Source organism: Hypanus sabinus, chromosome 5 (genome assembly GCF_030144855.1).
Source record: "Hypanus sabinus isolate sHypSab1 chromosome 5, sHypSab1.hap1, whole genome shotgun sequence".
Classification (NCBI taxonomy): Eukaryota; Metazoa; Chordata; class Chondrichthyes; order Myliobatiformes; family Dasyatidae; genus Hypanus; species Hypanus sabinus.
In genome coordinates this window covers 134394734-134409871 of record NC_082710.1, presented here as the reverse complement: position 1 = coordinate 134409871, position 15138 = coordinate 134394734, and the positions used below count along the sequence as shown (strand labels likewise).

The 15138-nt window shown below is 40.7% G+C and overlaps 1 protein-coding gene across 3 annotated transcripts in view; it reads left to right on the top strand.

Annotated features, from left to right (window-relative positions):
- LOC132394374 (Krueppel-like factor 5) overlaps positions 1-3933 on the top strand; it is a 66966-nt gene extending 63033 nt beyond the window's left edge. For all 3 annotated transcript variants that reach the window (XM_059970443.1, XM_059970442.1, XM_059970444.1), the window contains exon 4: positions 3459-3933. In XM_059970443.1, the coding sequence (XP_059826426.1) occupies positions 3459-3637 (179 nt within the window). In that variant the 3' untranslated portion in view covers positions 3638-3933. The remainder of the gene's footprint in view (positions 1-3458) is intronic.
- The last annotated feature ends 11205 nt before the right edge of the window (positions 3934-15138 follow it).

Below are 15138 nucleotides of genomic sequence, written 5' to 3'. Positions count from 1 at the left end.
ATAATTTTAGTAACTTGCTCAGGATCTGTTGAAGTGAAAAGGTTAAGCATTCAAATTAGAGGGTATTGTCTCCTCTGTCTCCTGCTCTCTCAGCCTCCTTTCCTGTGTCCCCTTTTTTTCCACACTTTCTCTTCAACTCCTCTCGCCCTCTCCTTCTCTTTTCCTCTTTTGATGTCTTGAATGAATGAGAAAACCCATATTTCTCCCAGCACCCAAATTCTCACAGCAATTCTTATCATTACAATCCTGGTTGTACAAAACTGTTGTCTTGGGATTGGTGGCACTTCATCCAGCTATCAGAGGAACTTGTTTCCTGGCTTTCTGTCAGCATATAGGGTTTGAGTTCAGAAGAAGTTGAGCTCATATTTTGCAAACAGGTCCAGTCATGTCATAATGGAATGTGATTATAACCAACATACGTTGTGAAGTTAACAACAGTAATGATAACTCCACTGACATAACATCATGAACAAGATATCATAAGGTTCTTTACAGAAGTATTATCAAACTGGAATTTGAGTGGGTGATTAAAGAGTTAGGTGGAGGAAGGAGAGCTATGGATATGTAGACCTGTGGCTAGGCTCATACCAAGTAAAGATGTTGCCACTAATCATGTCTAGAATTGAATGTCCACACATTTCAGAGGGGTCCAAAAGCTGAAGAAGATTTGAGAAGATTAGATGAAGACATTGAGTATTATTAAAAAAAAAGGCTAAATTTGCTAAAGGCTTTCAGAAGGTTATACAGCACATGAGAAAAGAAAAACTTTGTTTAAGATCAGAGACTGTTCAGAATGTCACTGAAGATATTTTACTGAGATGGAAGGGTTACATTAGATGTGATGGGGAAAGGTTAACATCCAAAGGCCTTTTGGAAAATGTCCTTCCACCTGAAAGTTTGACTCTGCTTACTTTCCACAGATTCTGCCTGAGCCAGTTTGAATTTCCAGCATCAACACAAAATGCTGGAGGAAACTCAGCAGGCCAGGCAGCATCTGTGGAAAAGAGTATGCAGAAGTTTCAACCTGATGCATCGATTGCATTTTATTTTTCCATAGATACTGCCTGGCCTGTTGAATTCCTTCAGCATTTTGTGTCTGTTTCTTGGATTTCCGGAATCTGCAGATTTTCTCTTGTTTGTGAATTTCCAGCATTTTATTTCACTATTTGAGGTTTCCTGCACCTGTAGTTCCCTTAATTTCCATTAACTGAGAGGTATAAAATCCGACCAAACAGGTGAACTCTGTAAAGTTCTCATTGTGCGGGTCAGTAAAGGAATGAAAATTTCGAATGGCTGGCTCATTCCTAGCCTTTCCCCAGGGAAGGCACTCCTTCCCACCTCTCGACAACTCATGCCTATAGTAAACTTTTGCAATTCCCTCAGTAAGCCAGTTTGCAAAAAAAGTTATAATCTATAAAAATCATTTTGTATTTACAAGAAATATGGAATTGAGAAACTTTTTTTGTTATTTATTTTTTTATTGAAGTTCATCAAACAAAACATTTCCATGGGATGTATTTCAGACATTGTACATATATATCATATAATCATATATATCACAAAACTTCCACAAAGTATTTATCTGGGGTATACTTTTATAGAAAAGACTGGAAAGAAAAAACAAGCAAAAGGGAAGAACTATGTACAAGTAGGAAGTGATTTTTTTTTACAACAGATTCATTGATTTGTGAGAATAAAATCAGGCCTATGAGGCATTATGTAGTTAAACCATTTTTCCCAGTATGAATCAAATTGTTCCAGCTTATGATTAACAGATGCTGTTATCTTCTCCATTTTGTAAATGTCCATTGTAATTTCCATCCATGTATTTAAAGTTGGGCTCTCCTGTGATAACTATTTCCTAGTAAGAGTCTTTTTACCAGCCACCAACAGTATATTCATTAAATGTTTATCTCTTAAAAAGGCAGGCAATTTCATTACATCAATATGCAAAAAAAAAGTCCTTTTACCTTCAGAGTGCCATAAGTATTACCTACCAGACTCACTCCTTCCCACACTCCTTTTGTATCGGCTATCTCTCCTCTCCTGTCTCAATCCTGTTGCAGAGTTTTGACCCAAACATGGCAATCCCTCTCCCCCTCCAGACAGACTGCTTGACCCATGGAGTTCCACCAACAGTTTGTTTTTGCTCCAAATTCCAAACGCTTTGGAGCCTCTAACCTGTTCATTTAAGATGCCAACTCATTTTAAATGCAGTAGGGATTGTTCTGTGAAAAGACCAGGCTGGCCTTGGTGTGATATAGCTATCAAGGAACTTGCTAATAGCTCAGGTCTCCCTCATTTATAAAAATAGTTGGCAACATTTAGTGCATGGAATGGGCTGCCGGCAACGGTGGTGGAGGGGGATAAGATAGGGTCTTTAAGAGACTCCTGGATAGGTACATGGAGCTTAGAAAAATGAAGGGCTATGGGTAACCATAGTTAATTTCTAAAGTAAGGATATGTTCGGCACAGGTTTGTGGGCGAAGGGCCTGTATTGTGCTGTAGGTTTTTTTTATGTTTCTAACATACCTACCCATGTGGGATCAAAAGATAAAATACTGAAAGTATTCAGCTGTTCAAGTAGCATTAGCGGTAAGAGAAACAGGATATGCTGGTTTGTTTCTTCTCTCTCCACTGATGTTGCTTGAGTTTGTTTGGTCTGCTGATCATAGTGAAAGGTTCCAGTACTAGGACAGAGCATGCATATACTGCAGCTGTGGTTTTCTTCTGTTGTGCACTAACACAGAAAGAATGAAATGGCAACTACTCCCCATCGCCAAACTTCTACTTCAATTAAAATTAATTATAGTTCAGAACTTCTCAGAACACCGTAGTGATTCTAATGATTAAATCCTCCAAAAAAAATTAATGGAAGTGTTCAACCCAGATGTTTAATAAAATGAATGGATTCTACAGTAAGGTTTCTGAATTTTTTTGGGTGATTAAAGTACAATAAGACCAGTAGTTTTTTCATCTTCTTTGTAGCTATTTTCTTATATAAGATAAAAGATATAGGAGCAAGACTCGTTTGGCCCAACGCGTCTACTCCGCCATTTCATCATGGCTGATCCATTTTTCCTCTTGGCCCTGATATCCTGGGAGAAATATTATATGTTTGATTTTTAAAACACATTTCATATCCTTCATCTCCTTGAATATGCTTTTAATAAAGTTCTGTGGTAATTAAAGTTCTGATAAACTTTTTTATATATCATAAGGTTGGCTTGGAGTTGGCAAGTGGGAGGGTGGGTGGTAACTAACTTTATACGATTCTACTATAGGTGCTTTTTAATTGTTATGAACTGTACATTTGCTTTGCACTATATAAACCTCTTTATTGTTTTCTTTTTGTTGCATTGTAACTTATAAAAAATTAATTAAAAAAAGAGACTATTAGACAGAATGTTGGTGATGTTGTTGCCAAGTAACTAACGCTGGTGTCTTTTCCATTGCAGGTGAGAAGCCATACCAGTGCACCTGGGAAGGCTGTGACTGGAGATTTGCACGCTCTGATGAACTGACTCGCCACTTCCGGAAACACACTGGCGCCAAGCCTTTCCAGTGCTCAGTGTGCAGCCGCAGCTTTTCCCGCTCTGATCACTTAGCCCTGCACATGAAAAGACACCAGATCTAGGTCGTGGATCCACCCTGAATTGGTTCTTCTTCATCTGAAGAAGATGTTGCTGTGCCGGCAACACTCCAAGCTACTGTTTATGTAAACCTTGCTGCCGGGGCTGCTTTGGTTCAGTCTGGAGTAAAGGAGGTTTCAATGAAATGCATAACTTTAACTTGAGGTTTGAAAACTGGAACTGTGTATATTGTGTACATACTCACTGGGACTTGGGAACTGTGTTGAATAAGCAAACTTTATGAAATTTATAATTGATTGATATTATTTTTGATTTGCTTTATGTTAAACTAAGCTCTCATCCATTTCATAGAAGCACTTGCACTACAGTGTAGTTGCTAATACTGTTATTTACAACTGCCAAGTTCGCAGGATAAAACTTTCTCTAATGTTTTGACCAAAGCACTGTATGGTCTTGGCAGTGTTTAGTAAATGTACCAACAACATTGAGTAAAGAGGGCACAATGTAGACTAACATAGTTAATATTATCTACTGAACACAGAAAGGGAATTCAGCTTCACTAATACATCAGGTTTTTGAATCACTTTATGGAAGTTTATATCAGCAGGAATTGGGTGTTGAATTTAACTGTACAACTGTAAGTGTTTGCTATGGTGGGCCAGATTATATGAGCTTAATGAAGCAACAGTGCAAAACCAGCATATTTTTGGAGTGCTTTTATAATGCTTTCTACAAACAGAAAATTAATTATTTTTGAGGAATTTGGAGATCTAATCTAGACTGGTCCCATTCACTTAATTTCCTCCTCTTGTGTCCTGTGACGGTATTACATGGCACTACTTGGAGGAAAGACTTCAAGTCATGTTTGCCAAAGTTCCTGATGGTCAGGAAACTGCATCTTGTGTTTGAAAGCCTAAATTACAGGAGTTTTCATTTCTCAGCTCCGTGCAATTAGGGTTGCAATGACTTTGCTGACTCAGAGTAAAGTCGCCAATTTTAACATCACAGCGAGATGATCAGTGGTGTGTAAATATGGCCAAAAATAACCTCTACATGGATTGGAAAATACCAAAGCATTGTAGAATTGGATTAAACTTCAAGAGGCTGGCTCATGAGTTTATAGTTATTTTAGCACTCCGTTCCACCTTAAAACAACCGCTGCAATAAAGGTGTTTATATTTGTGTGTATATACTGTACAGACATTGGTGCTAACACTGAGTAGAACATCTCACTCTGCACTCAAAAATAGGAACTATTCTTCTATTGTATTTTATTAAAGATATTGTTTTTTTTAATAAAGAACAGTTTGACATGACTTCTTTTTCTCCTGATAAACCTGTGTAATGTTTTAAGCCTAATCAGACAATTGAGAATTCAGTTTAATCATAGCTAAACGCAGGATGTTGGATTAGTACTGTGTGCGAAAGCTTCAGAGCAACATTATCTCTTGTTTGCATATGATGGCAGTCCCATCCAAAGATAATCGTGGTTCCCATTGTGTGGACTTCCCAATCCAATCACCTCTGATCTTTTTAATAATTTGGGAGAAAAGACTGTTTGTTTTTTTTATCTGGTGAATTAGAATGCTGCATTTCTTAATTTGTGGTAAAAACACTTTTTTAGCGAAGCAAGAATTTTGGAGGTATGGATTTTGTTAATAAAGGGCTAACTAATTTAATGATGATGTTTAAAACCAAAGGATAACCTCTATCTGGCTCTGATTTTGTAACTCAAAAGAAATCTGTTTAAGATAATTACCTACTTGTTTTATTTATTTCTAATCTTAAAATGGCTTTCTAAATGTTCTTTAACAAACCTTATAAATGATAGCACATTCTCCATTGTGAAGACCTGGCCAAAAACAACTGGCAGTGAAAATATGTAAATAACAGTGGAAGATGTATATAATTTTTTTAAGACCTGCAAAGGTTATACTTTGAACAACAGAGCAAAAGTGGCTGTATTATTTTACTTTGGCTCTATTGAGTTATATTGTATTTCCTTTAATTTGTAGTTGCATAGTGCATTTTGCAATCTGCATTACATAAAATGAGATTTGTTCTTTTGAGAGGGGCACATGTTAAAAAAAATCTGTAATAAATTGATTTTAAAAAGACAGACAATTTTCTTTCTATTCATTAACATTTTACAGCAATGACTGCTTTTCATTAACTCTTTACTTGGCTGAAGGACATTCTGAAAGCTACCAGAACGTTTTAAAACATCCTAAAGGAAATGAAAGGTTGGCTAGTGATGTAGTGGTATCAGCAATGGATGTCAAGGGGTATGGCCATGAGTTCGGATCTGGCTGACTCCCTGCACGCATTCCATCCATGTTGGGTTGAGCATCAAGCTAGCATCTCGGTCTCATTAAGAAAATAGTCAAATGCTATGGAAATGGCAAAAATGTTCCCTGATGTGCCACAAGGTGCAAAAAGGAACAACTGAAGAAATAGAAACAGAAAATGCTTCAAGGTTCTTTGATATGAAGAGGTAACTCTGCATCTCTTTCCGCGGGTGCTGACTGTCTTACTGGATGTTTCCAATTTTATTTCAGATTTCCAACATCGGCATTTTTTTGTGTTCATATATCAAGGAAGTAGTATCATAATCATCTGTTCGGCCTGATGATAGAGCCAAATAGTTGCATATGCAACTATGATACCAGTAGTATCCGCTACTTATATAATTTTATTAATAATAAATTCTTTTCCAAAACAACGTGATTGGGTGGAGAATGGGTCACTGGAGGGTTGGTGAGTAAACAGTCTAATGAGAGAGGTCAAAGGAGAGTGGCCAGACTGGTTCAAGCTGATAGAAAAGCAACGGTAACTCAAGTAATGACTTGTTACAACAGTGCTGTTACTCCTTTCCATGTCTTGTGGCACACTAGGCGGCAACCCTGTGATTCCTTTAACATTTTTTTCTGTTTTTTTATGAGGCCAAGTTGCTAGCTCGATGCTGAACCCAGCAAGGATGGAAGACCGGCCAGATTCAAACCCAGGACCACACGCCTTGAAGGTCCAGTGTTGATGTCACTGCAGCACTGTCTGGCTACAATGGTGGTGCGCGGAAGAGAATTTCTGAGTGCACAACATGTTGAAAAGTGAAATGGATGAGACAGCAGCAGAAGATCATGAACATAAGCAAATGGTATTGAGAATATGTAAATAACAGTGGAAGATGTTTATGTGTGTGTGTATATATATATATATATATATATATATATATATATATATATATATTTAAGATACTGCAAAGGTTATACTTTGAACAACTGAGCTAACTTATCTCTATTATTTTACTTTGGCTCAACTGAGTTGTATTGCACTTAGGTATGGGATGAGCCTAATAAAGTGGCCAATGGGTGAATGTGCACATAGTAATGGTGTGCAATTGTTTTAGTTGAAGAAGGTTTTGCCACTTCTCTTGCTTTCTATTTCAGTATGCTGCTGACACGAGTGGAACTGACCAGGCAGCCAGACCACTGACTTCTCAGATACTGTCCGATGTCAACATGGTACTTAAATTGAGGATCATCCTCAGCTTTGATTTGCTGCTCAGGTGCTCATTCCTCAGTGTTGCAGCATGATATTACTGAATGCGTTGTTTTAAACATGATTAATCACATGGTGTGTTGGGAACCTGAGGGTTTGAGACAGACCCACCAGTGAATGATCTGCAGCTGGAAATCAATTGCACCATACATAAATCTCCAGACAATGTATTTCCAGGGTTTCCAAGGTTGCAGCCATTGAGACCTTACATCCTAAGGGGGGACTCTTTGCCCAAAGACTTCATACTGGACCCCTCTCTCTGTGGTTGGTTGATGTTACAATGACTTCCTTGCCATAGGATGATTCCAAGGGACCCCAGGTGACCTTCACCAGACCTCATAACTTCTTGTACAGCACAGCTTCTGATAGATCTCTAGCATCATATTGACCATTAAGTTATTTCATTGACTTGGATTTCTGTGAGGAGAGGGTTTTTCAGCAATGCTAGAATCCCACCATCTGCCCCTGGGTCATAAAGAGTTCCTGCTGAAAATCTGTCAATGTATATATGAACAAGTAGAGTTCCACAGCATGAAACCAGAAGATATATGAGCAGAATTAGCCATTTGGTCCGTTGAGCCTGCTCTGCCATTTCATCATGGCTGATCCAATTATCCTCTCAGCCCCAGTCTCCTGCCTTTTTCTCCATATTTCTTCATGCCCTGACCAATCAAGAATCTATCCACCTCTGCCTTCAATATACATAAAGACCAGGTCTCCACAGCTGCCTGTGGCAAAAATTCCAAATATTCGACACCCTCTGGTTAAAGAAATCCCTCCTCATCTCCGTTCTAAAAGGACTCCCCTCTATTCTGAGGCTGTGTCCAACACTGGAAAATTCCTCTCCATATCCACGCTATCAAGGCCTTTCACCATTCTATAGGTTTCAATTAGGTCACCCCTCATTCTTCTGAATTCTGGTGAATACAGGCCCAGAGCCATCAAACGCTCTTCATATGACAAGCCATTCAATCCTAGAATAATTTTCGTTTACCTCCTTTGAACCCTCTCCAGCTTCGCCACATCCTTTCTAAGATAAGTGGTCCAAACCTGCTCACTATACTTCAAATACGGCCTCCCCAGTGTTTTATAAAGTTTCAATATTACATCCTTACTTTTATATTCAATTGGTCTTGAAATGAATGCTAACATTGTATCTGCCTTTCACACTATAAACTCAATATGAAGATTAACGTTTAGGGAATCCTGCACAAGGACTCCCAAGTTCCTTTAAATCTCAGTTTTCTGTATTTCTCTCCATTTAGAAAATAGTCAACCCTTTCATTTCTTCTACCAAAGTTTATGACCATTTACTTCCAGACACTGTATTCCATCTGCCATTTCTTTGCCCATTCTCGTAATCTGTCTAAGTCCTGTAGCCTCTCTAATTCCTCAAAACTACTTGCCCCTCCACCTATCTTCATATCATATACAAACTTTGCAACAAAGCCATCAATTCAATCATCCAAATTATTGACATATAGCTTAAAAAGAATCGGTCCCTACACAGATCCCTGTGGAACACCACTAATCACTAGCAGCCAGTCCGAAAAGACTTCCTTTATTCCCACTCTTTGCCTCCTCCCAATCAGCTACTGCTTTATCCATGCTAGGATCTTTCCTGTAATACCATGGGCTCCTAGTTTGTTAAGCAGCTTTATGTGTGGCAACTTGTCAAAGGCCTTCTGAAAATCCAGGTACACAACATCAACTGTCCCTCCTTCGTCTATCCTGCTTGTTACTTCTTTAAAGAATTCTGACAGATTTGTCCGGCAATATTTTCCCTTGAGGAAACCATACTGACTATGGCCTCTTTTATCATGTGCCCCCAATTACCCTGAGACCTCATCCTTAATAATCAACTCCAACATCTTCCCAATCACAGAGTTCAGACTAACTGGACTATAGTTTCCTTTCTTCTGCCTTTCTCCCTTCTTGGAGAGTGGAGTAACGTTTACAATTTTCCAGTCTTCTGGAATCATTGCAGAATCTGTTGATTGTTGAAAGATCATTAACAATGCCTACACCTTCAGAACTCTGAGGTGTACGTAATCTGGTCCAGTGTCTTATCTACCTCTGGACCTTTCAGTTTCCCGTGAACTTTCTCTCTAGTTATGGTAGCTTCACCCTCTTTATGCCCTCTGACACTTGGAACTTCCACCATACTGCTAGTGTATTCCACATCACTGCATATAGTACCAGGTTGCTAGCCATTTAAATTCTCCTCCACCTTCTCACACCAACATTCTTTTCTCAGCTTCCTCCACTGCCAGGGTGAGGCTAAATACAAGCTAATGGAACAGTACCTGTCAACAACTCAGCAGCAGGGTCAGTAATTTTTTTCAACTTCTCTTCTGTCTGTTTTCTCTCTCTCCTCCTGTTTGACCCACTTCATCTAACACACAGCCCAGCAGCCTTCACTCTATTTCTTTCCTCACTTCCACCCCCTGCACCACTCACATACTCCTCCCATTGTCTGCACTCCTCCGCTGCTCCCTTTTTCTCTTCTCACCTTCTTCTGTCCCACGCTCTACCTTCCTTTTCTATCAGCCCTTTTTCACTTCCACCTATCACCTTTGAACTTCTGTTGCTATTCCCACTCTCGCCCCCTCCATCTGCCAATCTCTCTCCCCTCACCTGAATCCACCTATCACCCTCCAGCTCTTGCTCCACGCCTTCCTTTCACCTTTTCATTATTGGCCGTTTCCCCTCTAACTCTCGGTCCAGATGAAGGGTCTCCACTGAAAATGTCACTGTCCATTTCGCTCTGTGGATGCTACCTGACCTGCCCAGTTCCTCCAGGTGTAGGGGTGGGTGGGTGTGTGTGTGTGTGTGGGTGTGTGTGTGTGTGGGGCTTTGGATTTCTAGCATCAGCAAAATCTCGTGTTTAGGTTTGTAATGAGTCTGCTTGCACTTAGTCCCCAGTGAAAAGCAAGTATCCCCTCTCCAATTACCAGTCGTTACTAACAACACCAGTAATCAGGCGGGGAAGATGATATAATATTCCCTTATATCCTGCGCTGCAAACCTAACCATACTGATTAAAGCACACCGATAATGAATCTAAGATCTAATTACTGAAATAGCTCATTACATCTCTATTTCCTGATGACTGGCATTTCAGTTAAAGAACTCTGATTACTGCTTTTTGTACACTTTCTCTTGCAAGGGAGGATCTCTGTAGGTGTACAGGCTGGTGTGACGATTGCCACGACAGACCTAGTGCAGACTGAAAGCTTCCTTCAGCATTGGTCAATTGTGTGGAGAATCTAACCCCTACAGGAAACTCTGCCAACTCCTGTCTGGCTCTTCTCTGTGACACGGGAACATCTGGAACCCACTAACACACAGGACCTCTCCCCTGACATGTATCTCAATGTCGCACAGTGTGAATGAGGGAGCTCTCTTGCCCTCTCCCTCACATCCCCTGCCACCTCCCTACTAACCAAAGTGTGGTTGCCATGCAGAGTCTGCCTTTAAATGGTGTCACTCCTCTTTGAATACTGTCCAATGAAACATCAGGAGTGGAGGGGCCCTATTGAACATGTTCCCATCACGAAGTCTTGGTTTAGAGTCTGGTTACACATGATGACACAGAGAGAGGACTTCCAGCCAACTGGGTCTGTACTGGTTCCCAGCAGAGTAAACTCAGCAGTCCCAATCCCCCCTCCTTATCTCCTTGTGCCAGTATCTCCCTTTGATGTTTGTCTTAGTTACTGACAATGAGTGACACACAAAATGCTGGAGGAAATCACCAGGTCAGGCAGCATCCATGGAACAGTGTACAGTTGACATTTTAATGCTTTGATGGGAGGTGACCAGAGCCCATGGAGAAAGCCGTGTAGTCACAGGGAGAACGTTTATACTCTACACAGTTAGCACCAACAGTTGGGATGGAAATTCCCATGAACTGCTGTGCCTCGGCACCACATTTCTCAGGGTACACTCTATCCTGACTTGGTTTTGTGGTGGACTTTGGGCCAAGTGTACCATGCTGTGGTGTGTGGGATTTGAGTCGACTTCAGCACTGAACATAACATTTACCACATCAGAAAGATAGGTGAAATCCAATTTCTAAGCAATTGCCTTGTAGCCTGCAGTGAGAAGAGTTCAAAGGGACCTCCCTTGTGCTCTGATGATTCTCAAGGAATTACACTTCAAAGGCAGCTCCATCTAAGATATGCTCTATTCTTCCTTCTTAAAGACAGCCTTAATTGTATTAATGACGTGTTTTCCTCAAATAAAATTAATGATTTCAAAGGCTTGTTTCTAAGTGAGTAGTTGCTCCATAATTGAATTGAAGATACCAAGACTTGAGATGGAAGAAATATTCATAAGTTAGATGAATCAAGGGATTGGATATGCATATTATCCCTGTGATTTTGCGGCTCACACTTTTGCCTCAAGTTGTACTTGCTGACTGATAGGCATGAGGACCATAAGTTGGTGAGAAATAAGAGGCCAATTAGGCCATTCAGCCCATCGAGTCTGCTCAGCCATTCCGTCATGGCTGATTTATTATCTCTCTCTACCCGATTCTCCTGCCTTCTTCCTGTAATCCTTGATGTCCTTACTTTATGTTTTGTAACTCCAAAAACATAAAACTAATTAAAAGAAAAACAACAAGCAGGGATAAATGTGTGTGCTTCATTTTTACTTCAGTGAGGCTCATACATATGGTGGTGTAATGATGTATGCCATTTACATACATTTACATATAACCCATAATGAATTATGTAAACAACAAAGAAAAATATAGTTACAGTATTACTCAAATATATATACAGAACACTATATAATATAACTATTAAACAGACATCAATAGCACAGTAAACTTTAAAGATTTAATCACTGTGGAGGATTTCTTACTCTTGTGGGATAACATCTTTCCTGACAAAGGAGATCACTCTGCTTGACAGGGGAGTCTTGTGACCGTGAAACAATCTCAGGTTCTGGGGTCTCCTCCATAGGAGTTGCATCTGGGACTGCAGAAAGTGGCTCTGACAGTTCTGGACTCCTTTTTTCTTTCTTCTCCAAGAACCTCTTGGCATCTTCTAGATATGATGGCATCTTAACAGTGACATGGCAAGCTGCTTGATCTGGTAGTTGATCCCAGGCCACCATACAAAGCTTCGAACCAATGTTGTCATTTTGACTATATCCGGATGACCTGTACGTAGCTCCTCCAACACTTTAGCTCTCAGCATGGATGGTACAACTGTTCTCAATCCCAACATAAGTCAATCTCTGTCAAGGGTAAGTTCAACTTGGCGCTGGTAAAAAATGAAAGAACTGGAATATCTGCTGTAAATTCCAGCCATTTTTGGTGGTCATGTAGGCCTGAGACAGTGTGGGGTCTTTTTTGGTTTCCCTTTCAATGATCACTGCTGTTACAGAGAGGCTTTCAATTTGCGTAAGGGAGAATGTTGTAAGCCTCGGTAGAGTGGATGAGGAGAGAAGGTTCCCAATAGTGGGGGAGTCTAAGACCAGAGGACACAGCCTCAGAATAGAAACATAGAAAACCTACAGTACAATACAGGCCCTTCGGCCCACAATGCTGTGCCGAACATGTACTTACTTAGAAATTACCTAAGGTCACCCATACTCTATTTTTCTAAGCTCCATGTACCTATGCAGGAGTCGCTTAAAAGACCCTATCATATCCACCTGCACCACCGTTGCTGGCAGCCCATTCCTTGCACTCACCACTCTCTACATTAAAAACTTACATGTAACATCTCCTCTGTACCTACTTCCAAGCACCTTAAGACTGTGCCCTCTCGTGTTAGCCATTTCAGCCCTGGGAAGAAGCCTCTGACTATCCACATGATCAATGCCTCTCATCATCTTACGCACCTCTATCAGGTCACCTCACCTCTTCTGTCACTCCAAGGAGAAAAGGCTGAGTTCACTCAACCTGTTCTCATAAGGCATGCTCCACAATCCAGGCAATATCCTTGTAAATCTCCTCTGCACCCTTTCTATAGTTTCCACATCATTCCTGTAGTGAGGTGACCAGAACTGACCACAGTATTCCAAGTGGGGTTTGACCAGGCATAGAAGGACATCCTTTTAGAATGGAGGTAAGGAGCAACTTCATTAGCCAGAGAGTGTTGAATTCATTGCTACAGGTGGCTGTATAGGCCAAGTCATTAAGAATAATTAAGGCAGAGTTTGATGGATTCTTGATTAGTCAGGGCATAAAAGGATATGGGGAGAAGGCAGGAGACTGGAGCTCAGAGAGAAAGTGGATCAGCCCTGATGAAATGGCAGAGCAGATTCAATGGGGCAACTGGCTTAATTCTGCTTCTACATCGTATGGTAATAATATGTCCAGAGCAGTGTCCTCCTTTGTATATTTTTCAGGTATTCTCTTTTCCACGGGTAAACAGGACAATCCAACAACATTTCATAAGACCGTAAGACATAGGAGCAGAATTAAGCCATTTGGCCCATTGAGTCTGCTCCGCCATTCAATCACGGCTTATCCTTCTTTTCCATCACCTCCTCAACCCCAGTTCCCAGCCTTCTCACGCATAACCTCTGATTCCAAGTCCAATCAAGAGCCTATCAATCTCTGCCTTAAATACACCCAACAACCTGGCCTGCAGAGTTGCATGTAGCAACAAATTCACCATCCTCTGGCTAAAGAAATTACTCTGCATCCCTGTTTTGAATGGACTCCCCTCTATCCTGGGGCTGTACCCTCTTGACTCTCCCACCATGGGAAACATCCTTTCCACATCTACTCTGTCTAGGCCTTTCAACATTCGAAAGGTTTCAATGTAGTCCCCCTCATCCTTTTAAATTCAGCGAGTACAGACCCAGAGCCATCAAAAGTTCCATGATTAATTGTCCTCTTGAATTTTATTTTGTAGTTGTGTCCTCCAAGAAATAGATCTCTGCATCTGTGCTGCTGCTGTTAGTGGACAACACTTCTGTGGATTGAACATGGACACAAATGGTTGATGATCAGTAACAAGGGTAAAATCTGTTCCATACAAGTACTGGTTGAAACGTTTTACACCCCAAGCCAGACTCAAGGCCTCTCTGTCATTCTGTGCATAATTTTTCTCTGCAGCAGTATGGGAATGTAAGGCTATGATCACTTCCATCATTCATAAAATGTGACATGATTGCACCTATACCATATGGCAAGACATCACAGACTGCCTTCCCTGGACAATGTGGATCATTATGTGTGAATACAGTGTCTGACATCACCATTTCCTTTGCCTTTTCGAAAGCCAGCTCAGTCTGCTTTGTCCATTGCCATTTCTTCCCGATCTGTAGTAACGAGTTCAAGGGTGGTGCACAGTAGGCAGGTTTGACAGGAACATGTTATAATAGTTGACAAATCCTAAGATGGTCCACAACTGTTACATGATCTTTTGCCTTGGGGCATTCACCTCTGTTTGACTTTTTTCAGCACAGTTGTGTCAATGGTGTGACCACAGTAATTGATGATGGGTTTAAATAATTCACACTTGTTACATTGTGCTCCGAGCTCATAATCTTCCAATCTTTTTCACACCATCTTGAGATTTTTGAGGTGTTCCATGTCACCTTTACCAGTGACAATGATGACATCCAGGTAACACGAGTGCCTGAGCATCTTGCAGCACATGGTCCAAAGGTTTTGCAAGAGTGCCAATGGAGATGCTATGGTAAAAACAAATCTGTTATAGAGATAAAGCCCCTTGTGCGTATTTATGTGAGAAAAGAATTGGACTGTCCTTCCATCTCCATTTGTAGGTAGGCCTCAGCTAAGACCACTTGCCTGAAGTATTTCCCTCCACAAAGGTTTCCAAAGATATCCTCTAAACTGGGCAGAGGGTATTGATCTTCTTTCAGTACTAGGTTGATGGTGCCCTTAAAATCACCACAGATCATGACACACCAATTTGTCTCGGTTACTGGGACCACTGACATTGCTGATGGGCTCCGCTCAAACTTGGAAAGAATTCCTTCAGCCTCCATGCAATCT